This window comes from Lampetra planeri, chromosome 4, assembly GCF_965212315.1.
Source record: "Lampetra planeri chromosome 4, kcLamPlan1.2.h2, whole genome shotgun sequence".
Classification (NCBI taxonomy): Eukaryota; Metazoa; Chordata; class Hyperoartia; order Petromyzontiformes; family Petromyzontidae; genus Lampetra; species Lampetra planeri.
The window spans coordinates 27016520-27043277 of NC_136110.1; the positions used below are offsets into that span (position 1 = coordinate 27016520).

At 42.7% G+C, this 26758-nt stretch overlaps 1 protein-coding gene and 1 long non-coding RNA gene across 4 annotated transcripts in view; one reads left to right on the forward strand and one right to left on the reverse strand.

Annotated features, from left to right (window-relative positions):
• The window catches only part of LOC144717881 (microtubule-actin cross-linking factor 1-like), a 261212-nt gene that overhangs the window by 147997 nt on the left and 86457 nt on the right, over nucleotides 1–26758 (reverse strand). For all 3 annotated transcript variants that reach the window (XM_078593630.1, XM_078593631.1, XM_078593632.1), the window contains exons 3-5: nucleotides 4928–5017; nucleotides 3080–3157; nucleotides 1669–1761 (exon numbers count right to left, since the gene is read on the reverse strand). In XM_078593630.1, the coding sequence (XP_078449756.1) occupies nucleotides 1669–1761; nucleotides 3080–3157; nucleotides 4928–5017 (261 nt within the window). The remainder of the gene's footprint in view (nucleotides 1–1668; nucleotides 1762–3079; nucleotides 3158–4927; nucleotides 5018–26758) is intronic.
• On the forward strand, nucleotides 56–9263 carry LOC144717885 (uncharacterized). Its single transcript, XR_013585159.1, has 3 exons — nucleotides 56–206; nucleotides 367–519; nucleotides 8395–9263. It is a non-coding gene; the product is annotated as an uncharacterized LOC144717885 (long non-coding RNA).

Below are 26758 nucleotides of genomic sequence, written 5' to 3' on the forward strand. Positions count from 1 at the left end.
TATTTTGCCCTGCCCCAGGCTACTGTTCCAAACTGCTGGCAAGCTGGGAGAATACATTTCCTGGAAGCTTAGACAACACCAGCAACTCTAAACCAGTAACACATTCACGCCCCCCCCCCCCCGATTCTTAATCGACTCGAGAGCTAACGCACGAGACAACATGCACTGGGGTACGAAACGCCTTTTCGTACGAAAAAGGGAAACAGGTACTGTGCTCGTGTCGCTGAAAATATGTAAGCTGTCATATATATCAGTGAAGGTCATCCGTAGCATCGATCCCCGCACCTGGAATGATTCATAGACACGACCATAATCCGCCAAGTATGAAAAAGTACAATGTGTGAAATGCGCTTATTTTTTTCACAGATCTACTGAGACTTCACAAGGACAAAGTGCGTTATCCTTACAGTCTAGTTCTAAACATCAAGAGCCTGTGTGCAACGTACTTTGCTTTGCTCATAAATCTGTTGCTGGTATTCACACACGAGGACTGTGGAATGTACCTCTCCCACAAGCAATGTAAGTAATGTGGTCGCAATCATACAATTTGGAACGTTACATTTAATACATATATGTTGTATGCTCCTGAATTCGTAGTAATAATAAGTGCACATATAACAATGATTAAAACAAAATATGCCACTGTAGGCTTGGTGTAGATGTAAACAAATGTCTCCCTATAATATTTTCACCAACTCACAAGGCGACATGATCTAAATGAAAAGCAAATCTTTTTTCACATGCGTCATTCAGCGTCATGGTTGGGAAGGCCACAATGAATATGAAACACTGCTGTTGGCTTGGCATCAGCTTTGGAAAATACCAACTGGAATAGGGGAAACTATAAATGGATAAGCATTACTATGACACAGTGTTTTAAAACTGTTGAGAATGTTAGTGGGGTCGTGTTACATTTTTAAGCGTTTATATTCTTACAAGATAACGTTTAGTCTCTAATTATCCTGGTAATGGCTGACAAACAGGCCTTTGCCTCGAAGTAATGTAAAACGCCTTTGACAAAAAAAAATGTAAACCAAAAAATGTAAGCCCAATAGCTCCCCAACCAACGCGTGGAAGAAGAATAGCTGCCCAACATCTGGCATTTATCAATTGTATAACGAGGTGTCGACACGTGTATTAAACTACAAAGTCTCAACAATGATTCATGTCATGTTTGTTCTCCAGTCCTGGAACCATCAACAGTTGTACAGTCGCTACCTCAGGCATGTGACCAAAGGTCGGCACACATACAAATGTAGGTAGATACACAAACATGATACGTACACACTGAAGTTGATCTGCAACGTTAATTTTGATGAGAAACGTACCGTGCAAACTAAACTCAACTGCGTGCAAGTAATCATTAAAGGGGGGCTGTTGACTTTGCAAAGACCAACAGCCGTTCAGCGGTAAGTAAGCAATAGACGTGACCTTTGACAAAGGCCGTTTGCAAACGCCGCACAGACATTCCCCCACGCCGCCGTCACGCCAACACGCCCCCTGAAGGCGGCTGGCTCCAGTTGGTCTCTGCTAACCGATGACAAACACGACGTTTCGGTGACGTTTCGGCGTCCTCCGTAGCGCGGTCACAAAGATCGCCCGTATGAAAATGCTCGCTGCAGCGGTGGTTTTCAAGTCACTTGTGAAAGTCTGAAAACGATTCATTACCTGGAAGTGGAGGATGATGGTCCATATTAATCCCAGGGTCAACTTGGGGTTCCCATCTGCAATGTCATCACTTCTGATGTTGACGAGTTTGATCTGTGGGCAGTAAACAGGAGGCGATATAAATACTTGAATATCCATACATTTCAGATGTAATTTAAAATAATTGCATTTTCCACAATTGTATTCTCATTGTGCTCTTGGTGTTATGCCATGAGAATAATAATTCATTTAGAACTCTGACAGATCCTTACAACCCCCTTGTTAGAATAATTGTGTGTGCAATAAATATATGACGGAACTACTTAATTGGGTTGTGTCACCATACTTCAACACTCTGGCCATTTCAGGTTGGTATGAGAGCCCAGAGTTGGTTTGGTTGAGGTATCACCCTCCACAGACTTTAGCCGTGGTCAGGAATAACATTCAGGTCACCAGGTTCATAATGAACCACTGTACCACTGCTGCACTCTATCCCTTGTACTTGATTTTAAAATGTATTCACTGGACATGTGAATGTTTCATTCTTAGAAAATATGTATTTCGAAATGCATTAATAATAGTCAAGGCTCTGTACGTTCTTATTGTTGACCTTTGATCACATTATTACTCCCATGCTTTATTTGACTCAGGTCTCCGTTGAGAATGAGACAATCTCAACTGGCTTTCACCTGATTAAAAAATATATGTAAGCATGGTGACGAATAATTAAATGGTAGCAGTGCTACAAAACTACTCCTGGCATGGAATTTGAAAAGGGCTAAATTGACACACTCGTGCCATTTATTTTACCACATGTCACAGGGTCTTGCGAGATACTCGCACGGTGACGTTGACCAGCAGAAAAACAATTGAATGTTCTGACTCAACGTGCGAGTGTGATCTATGGGATACCTTTTTGCCAGTATTAAAATGATGAAACTATAAGAAGAGATTTTACAATTTCTGGCAATAAAACAGTAGGCGTTAAGATGTTCAAACACCAAAAGGGTACAGCTCGGGTTGAGCAGTTATATCTACAGCTCTATAGATACCTATCGATAGAACTGCTCAATCCGAACTATAAATGCTCTGACACGTGCATTGTCCTTGTACTGTTCGCCTTCTAGCAAACTCTGGTCTAACACTGGTGCAAAGACAAGGCCATCAAGAAGGCTGTCTCTGGTGTAGGCCAATCAGTTTCAAAGAAAATGCATTTATTCTAAACGCATTTTTGTTTGCACGTTTTCCCACAAGGATGTGTGGTTAATGCAGACTGGATGCCATTCAAAAAGGTATATATTTGGTGTTTGAACACCTTAACGCCTCTTATTTTAAGGTCAGAAATGGTGAAACCTATTCGTATTGTTTCATCACATGAGTGTGAATTTAAAAAAATCGGCATGGGAATGGAATGAAAGTGTGAGTTTCATACCTGGCGGTGTCGTAAGTATTCAAGTGCAATGTGGACATTCTGAAGTCGGTGGAATCGCATTCGCCCTTTTTCCCTTTGCTGTTGCGTGGGAGGATCAGGAAGAAGCGATATGAAAAAGAAACAGACATCCATAAGGGGTTTCTTCTTTGGGATTAGGTCGCGTAAATATACATGTTTAGAGAAACCCGCCGCCTCCCCCTCCCCAACACAGCCAATTTGAAAAGGTTTGTCATGAAAACAAGACGTGCCAATTAGTTACTAGTTCAACACACCGGTGTGTTGGAGAGTAAACCCGCAATATGTTACATTTTGGTCAATATCACGCCAAGCTGGTAAATACACTTTATGTATATTTGAAAGTCTTATCAATAACGAACACAAATATGTAGTCACGTTAAAAGCACTTTTATATTTTACAAATGACTGATGTAATTTGAGAGATTATGCATTTGAGAAATTATGATACAACGTCCCAAGTGATAATTGTAATTCACCACCAATGATGAATGGGGATTTTCTATTTGCAGCTTCAGATATAAATCTAGAAATATTGACGAGGCAATTGCTCACAAGCAAATAGGTTCATTCAATCTGAATCTTGAAAAAAACGTCCAAAAACCATTTTTTATGTTAAGACGCACATACAACTCCATGTGTGTACCACCAAAACTAACCGTTAACCCACTGACAGCTGTTCACAGACCTCACAAAGCAATATAGTGATACTTGTATTAAATCTATAAATTAACGATACATTAGCTTAGGCACCGGTGTGCTCAAAGAATAATAATAAAACATAAACGTGTGACACAAAGAATGCCATTCGCGGGTTCACAAATCATTTAGTTTTTTTTAGCTAACAATACTATTTATGTTGTTTATTATTCTAACCGTGTAATAATTGTCTACGAAAATGATGTTCAAGTATGAGAAGTACGCAAGACAACATACGTATTAACAATGTTACGTTATACAAGGATTCAGCACCGTTGCATTTAGAAATACTTTCTTTTCATCTGACGGTCTTTGAGCTATTCCTGGATAAAAACCTCCCCATGTCGCTGCCACCCCCCCCACCCCCCACAGTCCTGCACTGCCACAATCCATCTAGAGGTCCTGCACATAAGCCGATCTCTTCACTCCATATCGGTGGTGGTCTCCTGCTTGGGGATTGTGCCTGCCTTTGGTTGACATTTCATGAGCAGTTTCATCCTTTGGCCACAGACATTCCTCGAATGATCTTCCTTTCAATATTAGGTAGCACACAGGAGTTATGCCTTTTTAAATCTAGGTTGAAAACTCATTTCTGTAGAGCTGCTTTTTGTGTTTATTTTTTTGTTGTCCTGCTCCCGCTCCTCCGATTAGCATGGTTGGCTACGTACAGTGCAAGATAAGTTCAACATAAATGCATATATGATAGGTCCTACCCAAGCGCACTTCATATTCTTGACCGTAAAAGTCTCTAATTTGCATTTGTTTTCTGATTCATCTTCATCTTTCTGTCTCCGAGTGCAAGTCCCAGCATGCAGCTCTCCATGTTAATTGTCATACTTTGCAGCCTGTGTTCCATAGTGTGTCAAAGGCCACATTACCAATCCATGTCATGGAAGGTTAACGTCCACCGATTGTAAATTGTCATCTTCGGGCACATGTGTTATACTTATTTTACTATGGTAGTTTCAAAACAACTGTGAGGATGTATGTCCACCGACGGTATTTTTCTACTAAACCCAGTCGCCGGGTACGTCATTTTGTAATGCCCTACTCTGCATTAATCCTTAATTTATGCACGAATAACATTTTGTGGTTATACAACCATAAAACATGTAGATGCATCACGAGGCTTACCAGCGTGTCCCCAGAAAGCACCTCCAGTAACGTGATTAAGTTATGCCCATCCCGCATGTCTTCGTAGAGGTCATTGACATGCTTCCGGACCTGCATGATAAAAATACACGCAAACCCACACACACACACATACATTACTCCTTAGCAACGTGCACATTGGGAAAAAAAATAATATTTCATAGCCAAAGGGTTAGGCTACAGCATGGATCATCACAGGGAATAATTTTATCTGTGAGATGGCTATTGATTCCAGCCTTAATCCATAATCACATCAGCACCCTGTTTACATTGGCATGACAGGTAATGCTTTTTTGTAAAGATAGGGGGAGTCATTTCTTGAAGTTTCCCTTTGACCCCATACAAACAAATGTGGCTAAATCTGGAAAATGTGCATGCTCACCATGATGCCTCACACTATCGTACGTGGGAAATGTGCAGTTCCTAACTTGTGCTCTGCGGATAACTGGTGGTCCCCGCATGCCCATGGGGGGAAAGTGGGGTGGCACGTGCCCCTCCAATCATCCGATCGAAATCCCTAATTTTGATCGGATCCCTAATTTCGATCGGATCATTGGGGTTTATTAGTAATAAATCGGCATTTTGCGGCCCCCACTGCCACTGTTCAGCATATTATGATGTGCCAGGGACTCTATGAGATTATAGGACAATAGTCTGAGTCCATAATTGGCAATAAGTAACGGCAAAGCAGTTATAAGTGATTCACAGAATTGTGCGCAGTTGGGTATACAGTACACGACTTCCCTGAAGGCATTCACCTTCAGGGAGCGCGATGCCGATCACACATGGTTCAAATTCGACCCTCGATCGATGGCTGTGCTATCGCCGCACACACGTCGAATAAAAAGCAAGGGACAAGTCCTTACTTACTAACAACTCCTATCATTTTTCATTGTTGGAGGGGTTGCCCCCCCTACCTGAAAATCCTGGCTCCGCCATTGCGTGGGAAGTGGCCAACAAAACTGTTCCAGATTTATTAAAATGCATTTCACCAAATCCCAGGTTAATTATTTTAAGTATGGTTTTATTAACTAACATTTTAGAGCGCTTTTAGAGTAGTTAACAAAAATATGTTATTGGTGCATTGCGGTCCATGAAATTTTTTTAAGGGTTGACATCGGGTCAACGGGTCCATAAAGGATAAAAACCGCTAATCTAAATGGCATGCTGTTCAACACAGTTTGTGGCTAAACTGACTGTTACCATTGTGGAAACGAGACACAATAAGCTGATAAAGCTGCTCTCCCATCGTACAGACGCACACTGCTGACAATGCATGGACAAAATGCAGTCAAGAAAACTATGACAGAGATTAATTTCAGAATTTGCAGGCCTTTGTCAGTTTACTGCTAAATAAATGCTACACCAAGTCATTGTTGTTATAGTGGTGGAAGCTGGTTCATGGTGGGTTTGTTAAGAAGGTGGGGGGGGGGGCGGTTAGGACTGATTCAAATATTTTTAGATTTGAAGCTTTTGTGACTGCAAGGATTCATATTCTTAGGTTTTTTTCGGTAAAGTCATGTAGGTAAAAATTTAAATTAATAAAAGCAAAATAAAAAATATCGACAGCAATCGTGCTGTGACGGTTCCACCTGAAGACGGAAGCTTGTGTTGCCTCCAAAACATCGTGATTTTTATTTTACTTTTATTAATTTTTATTTTTACCTACGTGACTTTACCGAAAAAACCCTAAAAATATGATTCAAATATCACTCGCTGGGGCTTAAACTCAAGTCGCCGGGTTCATAGTGCAGCTTGTTAAACTATCAAGCCATTACTGAACCCTCAATAACTGATTAACAAATAACTAACTTAATTGAATGCAAGAAAGGTTATTACGATGTGCCAAATTCCTATTCAGTGAGGCTGGCTGTCAGATGGGAGCCACTGTGGCACATAATGGAAGTGGCCAATGTCTTAGACCAGGGGTCGGCAACCTACGGCTCCGGAGCCGCATGCGGCTCTTTACGGGCTGCTTCTTGAAAATATGTACGTATGTACAGTATGTACTCAGATGCATTGTGGCTCTTGAATTTTGTACCGAATTGGAAAGAAATGGCTCTTCTTGTTATTTTGGTTGCCGACCCCTGTCTTAGACCATGAGTGCAAGTGGAAGACATCTGTCGAGCAGTTGTGTGGAGCAGCAGCCCCATTGCCTCATCACGACATGCGTTGGGAAATTTCCAAAGCCCACAAAATTGCAATCTCCAAAAATTATTCCGTTTTTGTCTAAAACTACAAACTGAACTTTTTATGTTACCAGGTAAAGCCCCACATAGGTTTACAGCTCTCTTTCGGAAGTGACCTGGCCACAAATGATTGCTGAACGTAGTGGCTTATCATGTGGTAATGTATAGCAGCCAAATGCTCTAATCACATGTTTCTAAATCTGGAGGTAAAACTGGAGGACCGGGACAAAAATCCACACGACCACGCGGAGAACACGCAAACTCCAAATATACAGCCGTCAGGGTTGGGATCGAAGCCACGACCTCCTGTATACCAGGCGAGGTAGTTAACATCTCGCCACCGTGGTGCCATGCTTTGGTTACAAGTGGAATATAATATATATTTTAATAGCCTACAAGAGAGATAAGGACTCTAAATTTGAATGACCACAACAGTCACAGCAAAGTAAATGCTAATCTGTTTTTTTAACAATAAATAAAAACCGAATACAAGAAGGTGAGACGGCCCCTTTTCCACCTCCACCAGCAGAGGGGGTGCGAGATCAGGTTAAGCCGAAGGCCACAGGACACAAGCGCTGCGTATAAACTGAAGAATGTTTCCCACATCCCCCAGAGACTAAACAAATCAATGGCCCGAAAACAACCGGGCTACCCGCATACGCCGCCCGCCCACCCTACAACCCCAACAACAGGATGTGTTGTTTGAATGAGCCAATCCAACTTGTGTTTCAGCCACACACTGATTTATGATAAGAAAGTTAAATATTATCCGCTCACCAGTGAAGGGCTTATTTGTTTGATTTGTTGACACGATAATGCAGATGTTTACTAACAATGCCATTGTAATAGAAATATGCCGGTTATTATGCTTAAGCAGTGAGTAGTGTTCAATTTACTGCAGTACAGTATAAGCAACGCCAAGCCAATGACTCCAAATTTACATACATGGGGCGTATGAAACAGTTCTGTCCATTGCACCAAATAAAAATTGTCAGGTTGAAAGCTACCTTGGCAACTAGAGCAGTGGCTATGAAGGTCACTGACGCTGATAATTATGATGTTGACATTAACTACAGATTGAGGTGTTTTGCATAAGTAATAAAGTATAGCACAGAAACGTGTTCAGTCACCAGTAGAGGGACAGGACGCAATAGGAGCGCCTTTGTCCTGTAAAAAAAATAAATGACCTCAAGCAAATTCGTTTGTGCAAATTATTTTTCGTCTTTTGTTTTTTTTTGCATGCGTGTGTGACTGTGGTAGCAGGCAAGCAGGCCGGTGAGACACTTACCCCCTCCCTCCAGTGCTGTGCAACGTGGCGGCCAGAAAACAAAGCAATGAAGAGAGAAATCAGAGTGCAGGAGAGAAGAAAATGGACAAAGATTAAAGCGCAGCAATTGGGGGGGAAAAAATAGGCAGAAATCACATTCGCAGGCGGCAGAGAGGGCCCACGAAGCTGACAGAAGCTGCTCGCCACACGTATTCTTTCACTCAAAACACAGAAGGAAGAGCAAGGCAAAAGAAGCTAGCATGGGGGATTATAGTGTTATGAAAATATTATAGGGTGGATGTGATTCAAGTTTATAATAAGGAATCTATTTATGATAGGGAAGAGCTGGGACACAGTGATCAAAACCATGACTGCTTGGGTGATTAATATATGATGGGAAACATGAGCAATGCTCAACTATTAATACAGGATGGGCTGCAAACAGTCACCGACAGATGCAGCACCAAAATGAGCAGTTTCTTAGCACCGTGTTCTCCACCACACAGAGTTACAAATAAGGAAATGTATCCGTAGAGCCATGGATTATTATATTTAAGAAATTAAATGTTAGTTTGATGCAAGTATAACAGTATGACATTGCATAATAACGAAGCATCAAATCCAATCAAGTTTCCCGTAACACGGATAGAAAAAATAGCGCAACAATTTTCACGTACCATGATGAAATGCAACAGTTGACAAATTCTACTGCAAATTTCATGCAGTCATCTTAAAAAGGACGATACTTCTACAAAAAAATGTTAAGTGTACTGAGTAACCATCGTCTTAGGACATCCTACGAGGATCACCAGGTACACATTCAAGTGCTTTGCATTCTTTTAAAAATAAATTAATCATAAACGTCATCTAAACAGAGCATCAATTTAAATGTGGCATATGCATATTCATTTTACACTTTTTTACAAGCAAGCTGAGAAATGTGTTTTGTTACTTTTTGAAAAGTATATATTTTTATATGTTTGTCTTTTTTCACACAATTGTATCTGGAATGTGTCATCACTCACTTCCATGACATAAGATAAAGAATCAATTTGGATCCTCCGCAGAACAGCGCAAGCCTACATGTTTATAGAACAGCCCACAGAAGAGAATATAAAGGAACTAATTCTGAGATCCTTCTGAGCAGAGGTCGCAAACGGGTTTTGATTCCTTACCCGTACCCGGCCGCATCAGGGTCGCAAACGGGTACCCGTACCCGATAACCGTACCCTACCCATACCTGGCCGGGTACGGGTAGTTGGGTATTGGGTAGGGCACGGGTATCGGGTACCCGATTGCGACCTCTGGGATGAAGCGATGTTGCTGGCACGGGTGGGTTGATTCTAGGAACTTGAATTGTGAGAAGAGACAAGACGTTGGGAAATGAGTGACAAACGGTTACTCACCAGTGACTCACGGCCTACCCGTACACGGCCGCACCAGGGTCGCAAACGGGTACCCGTACCCGGCCGGGTACGGGTAGCCAGGTATCGGGTAGGATACGGGTATCGGGTACCCGATTGCGACCTCTGCTTCTGAGACCTTTATACACCCTTAGGGGGCAGCACATTTCCACCCACGCTGATTGAGAGAGTGACGTTCATCATATGACAAACTGATATGTTTTAAATTTTCAGAGCTGGAATTTAGTCAAAGTAAGCCCAAAGATTGGTGCGGTTAAAACTTACTACAAAATATACGCTGTTTCATCGCCAACATTTGAACCCAGGACCTCAGCAGAACCAGTTCAGAGCTCTGACCTCCGAGCCACCAGTTTACCTCATCCAGGTATAGTTTTTCCACTGATAAGTTAATGCCTTGGCAAAATTGTACAGTGCACTAACTCTTAAACAAAGATCCCCCGTGTAGCCTGAACAGACTGTTGGGGCAAGTGCTGTTAACCAACACCTATGAAGGCCGGCACGTCACACGAGGGCGGTGGGTGGCCAAACACACCAGGTACTCGTTTGAGGCTGAGTCGGCCTAGGAGAGGCCCATGACCAGTTCAGATAATCGTCACTGGTGTTGGCCGTGAGCGGGAATCGAACTTGGGACCCTGAGTTCGTTGCGCATCACGGCTAACAGCTACGCTACTGACTCGCACACACGCTGATCCTAATCACTACCTCCAACCCAAGTCTCTTGCAAACCAGTGCTTCAAGACTCACCGCACTAGGATAGATATAAAATAGTTTATGCAACGTCGATGGTAGTGATCACATAGAGCATTTCATGCAGGAGTCCTGCCTTATTAGGTTATTATTTAAACTGTCAACTCAGATTATTGCGGGTACAATGTCGAAACCTAAAAACGTGTTGTTAAACAGGCTACAGTTGTCCGAGACCTTTAATTGTGTAGAAAGTACTCATTGTGAAAATTGAGGGGGCACTATACATATGTATATTAAAACATTTAATTAATTGAAACGTTCACTTGGCTAATAAAACATCCTGCCCAGTTGTATGGCACATTCAACCTACAGTATCTCTCTCCGTGGAGAACTAGTGAGCTCACAAAAATATTATAGAAAGTGTGTAGCACACACCAATTTCATTTCAGAAAAAAACATATCATACCAGTAATTAATTATAGTTTATGAAAAAATAACATATATAGGATGCTAGATTTGAAGTTTTCGTGACTGCAAGAATCCATACTCTTTGGTTTTATTCGGTAAAGTCACGTAGGTAGAAAAATAAAATAAAAATGATTTAATTTAGTTGTTCTTTCATTTTTATTTTTTTTACCTACGTGACTTTACCGAATACACCCAAAGAGTATATATAGGATGATGTTTTAATGGAAACCTCTCATTTTGCTCTCAATCAGTCTATATCTTTCTAGTGAGCAAAGCTCCCCGCAAAATACATTTGACGTGGGCATTTTTTTATCGAAGTGAAAGCAGCAGCAGCGAGAACAGACTACATCTTCATACATTCTTTGGTGATTCCTACGCCAAATCAATCATTCAATTTCATTAGCCGCATTCGAATGAGCCTACAGCCAAGGACCAAGAGAACAAAAAGAGACATCTTTACAACATGATGAAAAACGCACGCTAAATGCACGCCCTTGGGTGAACTGCACAATATGTAATTTTCCACAACGATGATTATATATATGTGCTGAGGTGCTAGAATTCTTAGCAGTGTGAGAGCACATTTAACCTATGCTCTGGTACTAAGAAAAAACATTGATAAGGAATGCAGAGATTCTTTTTTATTTGCTTCATCATGGAAGTGAGTGTTTAATTTAGCAATGATATCAACTAAAACGTGTGCTTATTCTTATGAACACTCGTGGTCCGATCTTGATTTGAAGCTTTCGTGACTGCAGGAATCCATACTCTTTGGTTCTTCCGGTAAAGTCACGTAGGTAGAAATAAAAAAAACAAATCACGACGTTTCGACCGCTTGTGTTGCGATCGAAACGTCGTGATGTTTTATTTTATTTCTACCTAAGTGACTTTACTGGAAGAACCAAAGAGTACTAGTGGTCCGTTTTGCTTAAACACAACCACTGTAACACAAACACGAGCTGTAACCTTAACCTGTAAATTACGATCTGTAATCAACGAGTGAGAAAACTGCAGAGGAAGTCGAACAGTGGAACAACAGTCACTTGGCATGCAAACACTATTATACCCAAACCCATGGAGGGCAGGGTTAAGAGGTGGCTAGAAACACGTGTGCCTCTTTCCAGTAATTCCTCGCTTAACACAGTAGATGCGTTCCCGAAAAATGCCGCGTGAAGCACACACGAATTAAGCGAGGAATCGTCGTACTGAGTCACAACTGCACTACAAAAAAATGAGTCTGCAGTCATCCCACAGATAACAGAGGCTACACCGGGTACTGTAACACATTCCTGCGGAGGCAGCTGGTAGGAACGTTGGGTTGCTCGGTCAATGGCCAGGGTCAACGGCGGCGTGGTGTATTCCGCAAATATGGCCGACTGTGTGAGGGTGGGCACAAGCCGGCGTGAGTAGGTTAAACGTTGAGTTTTATAAGGGCACCACGGGGTGACCAGCCCCTCCCCACCCAGCCCCACCCCACCCAGCCCCACCCTCCCCTCCCCACCCATCCCCTCCCCACCCTCCCCTCTCCACCCAGCCCCACCCCTCCCATTTTTGGATGCACGACGGACGGACGGACACAATAATCCCGTGTGGGCTGGTGGAACCAGGTGGTTCCTACCAGCATTAATCTGCAGGTACACCCATAATTCCCATAACCGCTCAGCTGCACAGCTCAAGTAGTTCGTCGTCGACCGCTCAGAAACCACGTAATCACAACGGGCTCGTTCCACGTTTTGCTAAAAGTGTTGCCTAATAGAGAAAAGGCACTGTGTGAAAACGCGTTAAGCGAGGACTTTCCTGACAATGCTTTCCTGTTTGAAGGGGGAAAACACGAATTGTTTTAACCTTCCTATTCCCTTTTGTGTTGGTCTATGTGAAATTGTGACATTAATGTTACGTGAATTCATGCGTCATACAAAACTGATCACACAAGCTGAAGTGTGAAGCAAACTGACAGACTCTATTATCGCCAAACACTTAGAACCCTTCATCGTACTAAGAGCAGCTGAAAGATTCTGAAAGTTTGACATTGAACTAAAATATGTGCAGAATAATTGGGTTATTTTACAAATTTCTGTTGCAAGTTTCAAGTTGACTTGAAGTACTCATTACAAAGTAACAAGTGAAGTGCAATATTTAGTATGTTCTGTCGTCAGAATGTGATTAATGTTGACATCTAACTATTCAAATTTGTTTTTATCAGATGGTTGCTGAAAATGGGCCCAAGAGTCTAAAACGCCAAGGCGCTAGCAACAAATGGTGTGATTGAATGCAGAGAAGATGAGAGTCAAACCATTCCTTCATTAAGCAAGGTTATAAGAACTTGTGAAACGAGGAGATGCGAGGTAATTCTATAATCGAGCCGTGCAAGTACGCAGAGAGAGCAGTTGTTGTGGTCTGCTAGCACGGTGGTTGAACACGGATGTAGGAATCAATGAGTGAAATTCATGGGAACAGTAACCATGGTAAGTAGTATCCATAGAACTGTGTTAAAGGGGGCCACTGACTGCCGGTGAGGAAGTGTCTGCGGTAGTGTAGCGGTTAGCGCGCTGCGCTATGAACCTGGCCACCCGAGTTCGATTCCCGCTCACTGCTAACACCAGTGACGATTATCTGAACCGGTCCAGGGCCTCCCCTAGGTCGACTCAGCCTTAAATGAGTACCTGGTGCGGTGTGTAAACATCGCCACTGGGGAAACAAAGGCGGTCGGGCGTGGTGCTGGCCACCCACCCCCCTCGTGTATCGTTCCGGCCTTCACAGGTGCTCACTAACAGCACTTGCCCCTACAGTCTGTTAAGGCTATACGGGGGATCTTTGTAGTGAACTAGTATGGGGGAGCTGCAGTGTAGCAGTTAGCGTGGTGACGCCACGAACCCGGCCACCCGAGTTGGATTCCCACTCACGGCCACCAACACGAGCGACGATCATCTAAACCGGTCACTGGGCCTCCGGTGGGTCGATTTGGCCTCAACTGAGTACCTGGTGCGGTGTGGAAACATCGCCGCTGGGGAGACAAAGGCGGCCGGGCGGGTTGTTGGCCACCAACCCCCATCGCGCACCGTGCCAGCCTTCGTAGGGTGCTCGCTAACACCACATGCCCCAACAGTCTATTAAGGCTATACGGGGGACCTTTGTTTTTGCAGTGAACCAGTATGGATTCCTGGAGTCACGAAAGCTTCAAATCTAGATTTTTACACGCATGTGTTTCTTTATCCTAGCCTTCAAGAATCTGTTCCACGTGTACATCTCATTGTGTTCGTTGAGACCTCCGTAAGCCTCACCGATATTCTTCTCTGAAGCCTGCGGCTCATGCAAACTGTAACCCGAAACAATATAAGAAGAGAGAGCAGAAAATTCAGACGCTGGGGACACACAACTGTATATTCACGAGACCTTTGCACGGCGCTGCTTGGGCTCCGAGCCCCAAGGCCTATTCAGCGCATTCGGCACCCAGCTATGAGGGAAATTAAGCGCGGGTAGATGGAAGGGGACATTTATCGTTGCACCGCAAACGCTCCATAGATATAATGTCAACCCAACGCTGCAGGAAGACTCCGAGATTAGCCACTTAACGCGGAGTGTGTGACGACAATCAATTAAAAGCAGTTGGGGACGAGATTCGTTTTTTTTACGTGCCATACATTTTTTTATTATGCTAAATGCAATTTAGATCATTAAAATGTAATTTACCATTACCAGCTTTGGCTATTTTTAAAGGGACTTCATAACTGCATATAATTCATGTATTAGTATTACTATGTATATGTCAGTTGCTTCAAATCCCACTAATATTACATTAGTGTGTTTTTGTTTAAATGTTATTGTTGAAAGTAAATCGTTAAAGGTGCAGCCCTGAAAGTGCCTGTTCATGATACAGGTGATGGGTTTCCACGAGAAGGAGCTCCGGAGAGCCCCTCTGTAGGGTAATTGGCCTTCTCGTCCGAACTGCAGGTACATTACATGTACGGAAAGTCCTCGCTTAACGCGTTTTCACACAACGTGCTTCCGCTATAACAAAGTTCTTCCAATAGCGAACAGTTTGTGCACAACGCCGAACGCGCACACCGTTCTAACGCGGTTTCAGAGCGGTCAACGACGAACTACTTCCTTGAGCTGCGCGGCTGAGCGGTACGAGACGGTACACGGAATGATACATCATCTCAGTTCTTTGTCCAGCCATCGGATGACTGCAGGCTGATCGCACGGTGCAAATGTGATTCAGTACAGCAATTCCCCACTTAATGCGGTTCTTGCTTAATGTGCCACTTTTCAGTAACGCATCTACTTCTAGCGCGTTAAACAGGGGATTACTGTACAACACACTTGTAAATTTAGATTGTCTGGCCAGTTGGCTCGGTAGTAGAATAAGCAATTTGCAATCGGGTGGTTGCAAGCTCAAATCCTGGTCGGGGATTGCCTCAGTCCATCATTTATCTGGGGGGGGGGGGGGATCGATATCACTTTGTAGAAAAGTTAACAGTGGTTCAACTATGGATCGACTCACCCCCTGCCTTAGGAATGTGGAATTCCACCACTGGCTCAGGGCTGTAAACAATACGAGTGCTACATACTGATCATTGGAGCAGGAAATCAGTTTTGACATTTAGATGCTATGAAATAACTGCAATGGTTTACACATTAATATTTTGAACCACATATTTCTTTTTATTCAGTTTGGCACAATTAAAGTCAAGTTTCGGGGACCATAGAGTGCCTGGCCGCCACAGTGATGAGATGTTAGCTACCATGTCTTGTATACAGGAAGTTGTGGGTTCGATTGTGACCCTGACGATGCCTGTCTATTTGGAGTTTGCATGTTCACCCCGTGGTCGCGTGGATTTTTCTCGTGGGTCCTCTGGTTTTTCTCCCCACATTTATGAACATTAATTTAGAGTATTGATCTGCTATATACATTTCCATGTGATAAGCCACTTCGTTGAGCTGTCATTTGTGGCCAAGTCATATTCTTAAAAAGAGCTTTCCTTGTAAAATAAAAAAAATAGTAACAATAAATAGAAACATTGCAGCAAACACCATGAACATTTAGGAATTTGGGCGGGATGGGTTTGCGTGATCGGCAGGCACGCTTGATGAGATTGCGGAGTTCCAGTGGCTGTCTGCATCCTCCTACTACTGCAGCTCTTTCATCAGAGTGTTGTATCCAAACCTGTCATGGTCCATGACCCACTACCCCTGGTTCAAAGTCCTCTTTTGACATTGACTGAAGCCTCCCCCTTGGTGCTCTATAATAAATCATGGCTGAGACGGAACACGTGATGGCACCTTCTTGCTGGTCTCAGATGTGCTGTTGCCCTCCTCTACCTCATTTTTCTGACTCCCATAATCCTTTGCAGAATTACTGTACTCAAGGTTGCATAATGTTTCACATTTGACAATTTCTTGGGGTCAAATCCAGAGCAATCAGACCACAACAAAATCGCAAAGAAATACGTAGGATGCGAAAATGTCCTTTTCTCAACACTTTTTCCACAAATGATATGAAAAAATGTCTTCAAATACATTTCAATAGTGCTCATCAGATGAAGAAAGTTTAATTCGAAGCTACATGTGCAATACTCCTTGTCAGAGAATGACCACGCAAAAGATGACACTGCAGAACTACTTCTGAGGTCACTTCATCAAAAGGCGTCATTAGCCAAACTAGGGCTATGCCCTGAGAAAACAGCTCGTCCCACGTCAATCAAAGTATAATAACCCTTGGAGAGGGCACATAGCTAGACTTCGAAAAAAACTTTATTTAATATGATGAGTTTTTTTTTTTGGTCAATGGGAACTGGGGTGAAACCATCACTTGTCCCGCCTGCACTAGAAAACCTTGCTTAATCACATGTACGTCCTGGATCCCAGCAATGCCAATTCAGTGCTCTGATCCTGTTAAGATCGGAATAGTTTAGTTTTATTTGTATATATTTTTAAGTAATTTGCTTACCATTCCTATGCTTTGCACTCCTGACGCGTTTTTGTATTGTTTGTTGTTGTAACGTTCTGACCTGCCCCAACTGGACATCTATGAAACACATCTTTATAGATCATCTGATTCTGATTTTGATCACCGAGGTACCCTGCCATCTTTTCTTACCCCCGAGTCATCCGGCAAACTTAGCGTTCTCAACGCCTTCATGTCTGCATCTCCAATTACACAAACATTTCCTTTTAAAAGGATCGATGCAGGTACAGGAAGCTATATAATCACACCAATGTGACAAGGCCTGTGGAATCACCAATTTGAGACCCACCACATCAATAAAAAATATATATTCACACCCCATATTTCAGACCACCACAAAATCATCCACCACCATATCAACAACAGCCACGCTGCGTGCACTGCTGGATAGAGCTCCCCTACATTGGTTCCACTGCCTCGAGACGTGCACGCATGCAATCCATCTTACTGCCACGGATGAGTTTATTCCATCGCTCCGTCTCCGCTCTGGGCATGTCCTGACTGCTATTACGAAGCTAGTTATCGCTGTTCTCATGCCTTGTAGCAATGTTTCCTGTTATGGGCATACATGCGTAGGACGTGAAGCCACTTGTTTTAATGACAAGCGTAAGCGTTTAATATCCTTCAAATAAAATGGGATTAGTGGTGGCTTTTGTACAGTTTATGGGACATAATTATTCCAGTTTTCCCATGCTGCTTTACACAAATGGGAATGTAAGTGATGAGATGGCTGCACTTTTAATATGTTTCAAGTTCAGGCAAAAGAGGGAGAAGAAAAAATATTTACTGACATTAAAAAAAAGTCAACTTCTTATTTAACCCAAATGCAAGCTTTGCTGTTGATCACAACGAAAACAATCTCCTACAACTAAGCCATTGTGTAAATGCTGTGTTATGGTCCTCTAGATAAATTCCCACAAAAGATATGTTCACATGCGTTTATTGATGCCCACAGGATTATTTTGGTCCGGGTAAATACCACAAGAAAATAGTATAATCTGTACAGGACACGCGAAGTGAATCTAGACATACATTAGACGACCCAATTAGATGACAGCGCTGGCCGGATCCACTCTAGCAGAATGAGGTACTGAAGTTGAGTATCTTGCTGAATGGGCCCTTCCTGTAATTAGACCACCAACAAAATTTGGTCAAGCATATTCTGTCGCGTGCCCTCAACTGATTCATATTCAAGTGGTGCAATTAAGGTTATTACGGTGAACAGGTGGCTCTCTGTGCAATCCCTGCACCTGTTTAATAGTCCCTGAGCATGGCACTTGTTTACATCTGTGGCTTGCATGCTGAGTCATACTCCCATCTGCCCCGGCTATTGCCATGGTGCTGGTCTGATAACGCCGCACCAAGGCCCTGAGTCTGCAGGTCCCCACTCACCCACATGGCAGGTTACCACATGCACCATGTCCCACGAGACATATTCCCCGAGACGTAGAAGCAATGGGAATCTGCCAACAGGCACACACTGTACTGTGGGCAATTCTAAGGCTAAAGTGGAAAGCGAAGGTCAATATCACCGTCATTATCACGCAACTGCTAATTAAAAACTAAAATCAGTTTCACTGTGTTCGTTGCCAGTACGTTGCCTCATTAAACGTGTTACAGGCTTCATGGTTAATGATAAAGAGTTAAAACATTTTTTAAAGGTGAATGTTTACGAAAACAATTAAACGATCAAATGCAATACATTTATGCGTAGGATTTCATGACCAATATTGTCATGAATGGTTAGTCTCTCATAACCGCTGAAGCTTCTGTTAGTGAACATCTGATGATGCTGGATGTCATCTCCAACGAAACGTCGGGTAAAACTGTCAAACTTTTTCTTGCTTTTCAACACTCCGGATGCAATTAAACCAAATGAACTGGAATATTTGCCCACGTGACAACTTGATTTGATTGCCTCTGTCCGGTGGCAGAGGGTATAGTTAAAAATTGTCATAACACGTATCACAATATAGCCCAAAAATGTATCATTATAAATCAAAATGCTCGACTCATGAATAACCCATAATGAGTCATGTATATAAGGAGACTCCATCCTGTATCTTCAATTACAAATGCATTTGTTTTGGTCCTTTGGGTTTCCAGACCAAAATTATCCAGCGGCATTTGTGTTTAAGTGTGCAAAACTCCGAACCAGTTTTTGGTGTACGGTGATTTTTTCTGCAATATTTTGCTGTCTTTTCTTGGATTTTCTGTTTGCACGTAGTCACTTTAAGATGTTTTCTTGTTCATGTTTTTGTTTTTTTGTTGTTGCGGTTGCACCCGATTCAAGAGCCGAATGGCTCACAGGGCTATACCTAATAAATGAACTTTGAACCTTCTGGCTCTCAACAGCAGTCGAGCTTATTGAGAATAACATTGGGTGAGTAAAACTGTGAGTGAGATGCAGGCGTCACGGTGGTGTGAACATGTTGTTACGAGTTGGGTTAGAGTCGTAATACCAACCCCCCATTAACAGGTAGCGTGAGCTTAGAAGGTGTTGCTTTGTAAACAAATGCTAATTGTTGATTAAAGCAACACTGAAGGCCCGATGAAGCGCCTGCAAAACGCGCAGTGGGCCGACTTCTTTCCATAACGATGATTCTACGACAGTGCGGCAATTTACGTTGCTCAAATGCCAGCGCCGAAGGAGAATGAACACTTAAAAAATGCATGACTCATTAAACGGAGACGGACGCAAAACTGCAATGCGGTACATTACATAAAACGCATTACGTAGGCGAATTTAATAGTAAAAAAATATCAATAAATTCTAACAACCACCCAACCACTAACCCCCCCCCCCCACCACCTTGCCCTCACCAATGCCCCCCCATACAACCACCCAACACTGCCTGTAAATCCATCACACATTTTACAGCAGACCCCTTGCCGGCAAAGACAAAGATTCCCCCGTAATAGCCCTTTTTAACAGACTGTGGGGGAAAGTGCTGTTAGCGAGCAGCTATGGTGGTCGGCACGGCGCACGATGGAGTCGAGCGGCCAACACCACGCCCGGCCGCCTTCATCTCCCCAGTGGTGATGCACTGGGTACTCAATTGAGGCTGAGTCGACCTAGGGGAGGCCCAAGACCAGTTCGGATAATTATCATCAGCGGGTATTGGCCGCGAGGTGGGAAATCGAACTCGGGTTGCCCAGGTTTCAACGGGCGCAGTGCGCTAACAGCCAACGCCCACCCATAAATATAGGTTTTTATTTTTTGGTTGGGGGTGTTGTTAGATCGCGACCTAACCCCAACGAGACCTATATTATGGATGACATCGGTAGCGGCGTTGAACGCAAACGGCCGAACAAACAATGGGGGGGGGGGGGGGGGGTTGGTGGGGTGGGGGCAGACGCACACACCTGGCGCGTCCCGGGGAGCAGCGGGCACCATCGCGAGAGTTCACGGAAGCCGCACAAAGCCGACACGCGTGTTAATTTTTTAAGAACACGTATAAGTTGAGAGAGAGAGGGGGAGGGCTTTTGCGACCCAAATATCATCCTTAATACAGGGTTGTTGTGGGTTGTTTTTTTTTTTGGGGGGGGGGGGGGTGAGGTGGGTTAGATGGGCGTAAATATAAACGTGTCGTTAAACCTGCCACCAACCGACACAGCCAATTAGTAAGGGTTGTCACTTATTCATATTTACGTGATCTAACCCCAAAAAAAGAAAAACCTCTATGAAGGGCGCTTGTTATTGCTGCCATGCAGCTCAGGCTAACCCCTGCAGGATGTCGCCGAGGTCTAATCCTTTCCAACGGGTACGCAAAAGAACGATTGCGTTTTTGCAAGCTTCAACTTGTGACACCCCCCCCACACACACACGCTTTGTATGAAAAAAAAAATCACAAGAAGATAAAGGTGCAGCCCTGCCAATTGCTATCCTCTCCTTTAAATGTGCAGCAGCAATGTCTTGCTCGCACCACTTCTGACAGAAGGACTTTTCACTACTGGAAGCTCTTTTACCCTTGTTGGTATATGTTGCGGTGACATGCCCCAGCGGGAGCGCATGAGACGTTTGTTGCAGAGGTTCACGGTTCGAATCCAGTGGCCGCCTTGGTTATTACTCGCACCTCCGATTATTATCGAGGTTGGCTATGTACGGTCCAAAAGAAGTCCAATATACATTACTGTGGTTGGATATCAAGTTCAAGTTCATGTATTAGGTATAGCCCTGTGAGCCATTCGGCTCTTGAATCGGGTGCAACCGCAACAAACAAAAAACATGAACAAAAAACATCTTAAAGTGAATATGTGACTGGGTGCAAACAGAAAATCCAAGAAAAGACAGTAAAATATTGCACAAAAAGCACCGTACACAAAAATGTGCAAAAATCCCAGTGGGATGCAAGTCAAACAACAACAACCACAAGACAACTTAGATTAAGATATGAAGAGTTAAATTATATGCCGTCTGCTTGGCAGCATATTTCAAAGAATGTGTGGTGTAATATGGAAGCGCTGTCCATTGTGATCGGCGTCATCGTCCAAACTTAACAAATTTAGAAAAATTACCCGCAAATAAATTATTCAACTGGAAAGGACACGTGGCAACCATCGCCCCCTACTGTGAACACTTGGCTCAACCCTACTGTTAAAACGGCCATGAGACTTGGTAATGCTTTCTCCTAGGAGAACAAGCGTAATAAAAAAACAATTTAGAGAACCCCTCTGGAGTGTGTTTTGGCATACTCTTCCATGCTGGCCAGATGCATTGGAAGAGTTTCAGTTTCATTTATTAGGTGTAGCCCTGTGAGCCATGTGGCTCTTGACTCAGGTGCAACCGCAACAGACAAAAACATGAACAAAGAACATCTTAAAGCGGCTACGCGCAACAGAAAAATCCAGGAAAAAACAGCAAAGTCTTCCAGATAAAAACACCGTATAGCAACGATGTGTGCAAAAATCCCAGTGAGATGCAAGTCAAAGAATAACAAGCATAAGATAATTTAGATTAAAGTCATCAGGCTAATAGTAGTTTTTTTACCCTTTTTTCTGGCAACAAAACTGAAACCTTTTTTTACGAGGAATCATGTTTGCATTAACCACACCAGAGACAGCTTTCCTCATAGCCTAGTCTCATATGGTGGTCGACCAGAAGATGCCAAAAGGCGCACAACTCAAAGACAACACACGATCAGAGTAATGAGTAATGAGAGCTCGGGGTAAGCATAAGGAAATCTGTCTCTGGTGTGGACCAATCGATTTCAAGGTCAATGCATACATTATCAGAGTGTGTTTTTTGTTTGCATTCTGACTGCAGGTATTGTGGTTAATGCAAACATGATTCCTTGTAAAAACAAGGTTTCAGTTTTGTTGCCAGAAAAAAGGGTAAAAAACCTAATATTATATTTTGCTACTGGCAAAGGAGCTCTCATAATGTAAATGATCAGGCTAACTCTGTACTTCAACAAACAAACATGGCTATGCCAGAGAGGCAAGGAGTACCCACTCTTTACCTCAACACACGTGACCCCACCGATGAAGTGTCGGTGGACCCATGCACAGAGGCATTGGGGGAATTCAGAAACGTGTCGATTTTTTTTATTTTGATTTAAAGCTTTCGTGACTGCAGGGATTCATCTTCTTGGTTCTTTTGGTAAAGTCACGTAGAAGGGAAATAATAAAATACTAAAATAAAACATAATAAAATACAATTCTCAGGACGTTTCGGCCACAACGCAAGCAGCCGTCCTCAGGTGAAGAACAGGTCTCATCCAGACGCTGTCTTTCCGACAGACCTGTTCTTCACCTGAGGACGGGACGGCTGCTTGCATTGTGGCCGAAACGTCGTGAGAATTGTATTTTATTATATTTTATTATTATTTTATTATTTCCCTTCCACGTAACTTTACCGAAAGAACCAATAAAACGTGTCGATTGTTTTAACTGCCATGACAGGAGCTCGAACGGCGACCATGTCCAGTGCTAAGTTTTACACCACGACAGAATGCCCTTGTATTCTCTACATCACAACCGATGTATTCCTATTATTACGATTTTTTTTAAGCAACACAGTTATTTTAATCGCAACAAGCCGGGGGGAAATTAATTTGGACTCGCATTACCATTCACGAAATGCTCTCCCAAACTTCAAAACGTGACTCTTGGAAATTTGTTCTCCAGATTTCAAATATTGATTTAACATTATAAACATCTCCACCCACTCCTCTACACGCAATAAAAAAAAACAATTCATCATTAGTCACTGCCATAAACATGACATGTTTCAGTGTAGCAGATGTATACAACATCAGTGCGGTGTGCTTTACATGCCGCACACATCCACTGTCTGACATGCACTCTGGGTGCTACAGTTTCGTCTAAATATAGTGGCAAACATGAAGTGGTTATTCCATTATATTATTTGGTCCATTGCCAGACGTGCTCTTGCTTGTCTCAACAAGGTCAGACAGAAGCAATGTTATATTATTTCGAAAACAAAGTATGTACTTTACATACAAAATTCATGCGTGCAAAACACTTGCGCAATTCGATTAATCTTATCCTTGGCTCGGGGAAATCAGGTAGAATCGAGGCCAATCAGACATGAGATTTAAAACAAAGCTGAAATGTGCAGCAATAACTGCGATAATGACCTGGGAATCAACATCCTATTGTATATGCCTGACTCCGCAAAGAATGAAAGAACTGGTAAAAAAAAAACACCCTCCTATAAACCGCTGTGTATACTGAATGGGTACATATTTGCATAACATTCTTGACAAAGAGAGATTTTGCTCCGATGAATAACGAAGCTACTTCCTCGAAGCTCGTAATCAAGACCCAGGGCCTCCTCTTGTGAGCAGGTCACTGGGCCATCATTCAATATAGCCGCCCCGTTCATTACTCGTTCTGCATTTGACATTTCTTAAATTAAGAATCACAATCCCAAACTAAATTCTATTTATCATAATGTATAGCAAGTCGGAGAAAATATCAACTACCTTGCAGTGTACAACTACCAACCTCAAGTTACAATTTGGTGGATAATACGAGCTAACGCAGAACAATTGTGCGCCGTAAATGTTGCATATGAAAGATATCACAGTAGTTAAAATGAAACGTTACTCAATGTTTACATGTTACCAGTGGGTAGTGGCACAGCCAAATGGGCAAGGACCTGAGATCATATTCCTCTTATACACGATAACACGCAAAAGGCTAAATATAACAGGCCTAACCAGGCTGTGACCATTTGATGTGATGTTCTGCATTGGAAGGGAAACCGAATAAAAAGATGAGATTGAAATCACTGTGCAAATGTGTTTGCATAATAATACCAATGATTTACCAAATTTCCCCAATTCTGAAGACTCTTCAAGGAGAGTCCCACATTAGAATGTTTGGCCAAAACCATTACTGAGCACTGTACCGTATTTGACAAATTAACGTATTTGGCAGTACACGGGTGAGCGGTATATTTTTTGCAACCCTATTTTTTTATTTTTCCTGCGATTCGCAACCCCGGTCAGAAAATCTTGCGGGGTGCGTCAAAACCAGTTCTCGCGATGTCGAAGCAGTCGGAAGACAAATGTTACATGAGCGGCTGAACAAGAAGCTTCACAGTCTGTTGCCGTATAGCGCCCAGCCTGATGACGATTGTCTGCTCCATGTTCCAAAGGCAGAATTGGACTCCTAGTGCCCTCGACTTTGTCGGACGGTTCCTCGATTAATTTCCGGAATCATTTATTGGCGGACGGTGGCATCAAAAGATTATGTCCCATGGTGTCGCACGTTCGAATATGAAAGCAGCTGCTGAGACTAAGGCAACTTCTGATGGAGAGTCTGCAGCTCCACGCAAGGGCAACAGCAACATCGTTGGACTGCTTTATGAGGACTGGTGTGTTATGCTGCACCGGTGCACCCCCAAAACGTCCAAATGGAAGGAAGACAAATAACCTGGAGAAAAACTTCCATGCATACATGGACATGATATTACCATATCCTGGCCATATCCTATAGCCCCACGCCTGCAACACCCGGCAAAAGCTTTATAGTTTCGTATTCAACGACAGTACTAAATAAGCCACTTAACCTTTGCTTAGCTTGAAAAACATGACGGGACTGGCCACATTCGGGGAAGATTTGTTTTAAGTGTTCATAGCTAAGGCCTAAACGAGTATGAAAATTAAAGCTAGGCAAGCCGGTGCAATGCGTGAGCAAAGCACTTGCACATCAGTAATTTCCACTCGCGTAAAACAACATAAATCAGCTGCCTATTATTTTCATATTTTGTCCTTTCAGTGAACACCGGAAAACATTTGGTCATGTGGGTGACATATCAAATATAAGTTAATTCAGCATTACTAAATACCTGGTGTCACTCTCCTGAGGATCTTAATATATAAAAATGCAATACTGGACATTTTCAAAGAACAACCGACAATATGAAATATAATAGCAAAACTGTAATAAAATATCCTTAATTTAATGTTCACAAACTAATCAGATTACTGTGGCGGTACAGTATAATACTAAAGCTGGAAAGTTATTGTGCATTGCGTTTAGTCAAATGTTTCTACAAATAGCTCAGAAAGATATTTCAACAAGGGTAAACTGCTGTACGTGTTTAAATAGAGGGTATGATTTAAACTGGCGCTTTACAGCACACCACAACAACCAATGAGAATGCAGTACAGAAATCTTGACAGTCGTCTATTTCATTTCAGTATTCCGTTCATCATTACCACCATCATCATCAGCCATGTTCAATCCACTGCTGGATGAAGGCCTCCCAAGATGCTGCCATTTCTCAATGATCCTCTGATGCAATCATCCACCTTGCACCAGCACACGAGATTATTTCATTGTTCCATCTCGTCGCCTTTTGTGTTCTCGGACGTGTGCCATTCCTTGGCTGTCACTCCGCCATCATTTGTGGCCATCAGCCATCGTCCCTTTGAGCAGTGTCCTGCCCAAGCCCACTCACATTTCTTAACAGTCCGAATGATGTCGTTAACCTGTGTGTATGTCCTCTAAACCTTGTGTTCAACTGTCTCTCAATGTCATTCTAAGAATGCATATCTCCATGCTTTTTTGCCCAACTTTAGTTTTTGTACCCTGCTTTTTGTTAATGATCATGTTTGTGAGCCATAAGTCATAGCTGCTATGACGAAAGTAAAATATGAATCGATGGATGAGATTCAATGAACATGTGTAAAAAGCACACAGCCTCTGAGCATATGCAAAAAGCATCAGAATTTCCTGAAGAATTCCATTGTGGTCCTCTAGCCTCCGAGGTCACCATCAAGATAACAAATGTGACCAACTGACAGCAGCAGTGACACAGAGACAGACAACTGTCGACCTGATTTATCCTTCTTTGAACTCATCACCACAGAATAGTAACCAATATTCACTGCTTTAATGTCTGCCTCTGGGAACTGGAAAGTGGATCAATCTTAATTTTGGAGCTTTCGTGACTGCAGGAATTATTCTTTGGTTCTTTCGGTAAAGTCACGTATAAAGATAAAATAATAAATTAAATAATAGCATACTACGACGTGTTGCAATCGAAACGTCGTAGTATGCTATTATTTAATTTATTATTTTATCTTTATACGTGACTTTACCGAATGAACCAAAGAATAACTGTATAGTGGAGTCCACCGTGTACACTAGGGGGCACATTAGCTTGACCCGCCAACTGGATATCTGTGAAAAAGAGCTTCATAGCTCATCGGATTCTTATAGGATAAATAAAGATTCTGAACTTGGCTAACGCACATAGGCCCTGTGCGTTTTACACATTTATGCGTCTAATTTCAAAGGTATGTTTTTCCAGCCTCCACTTTACTTCCATTA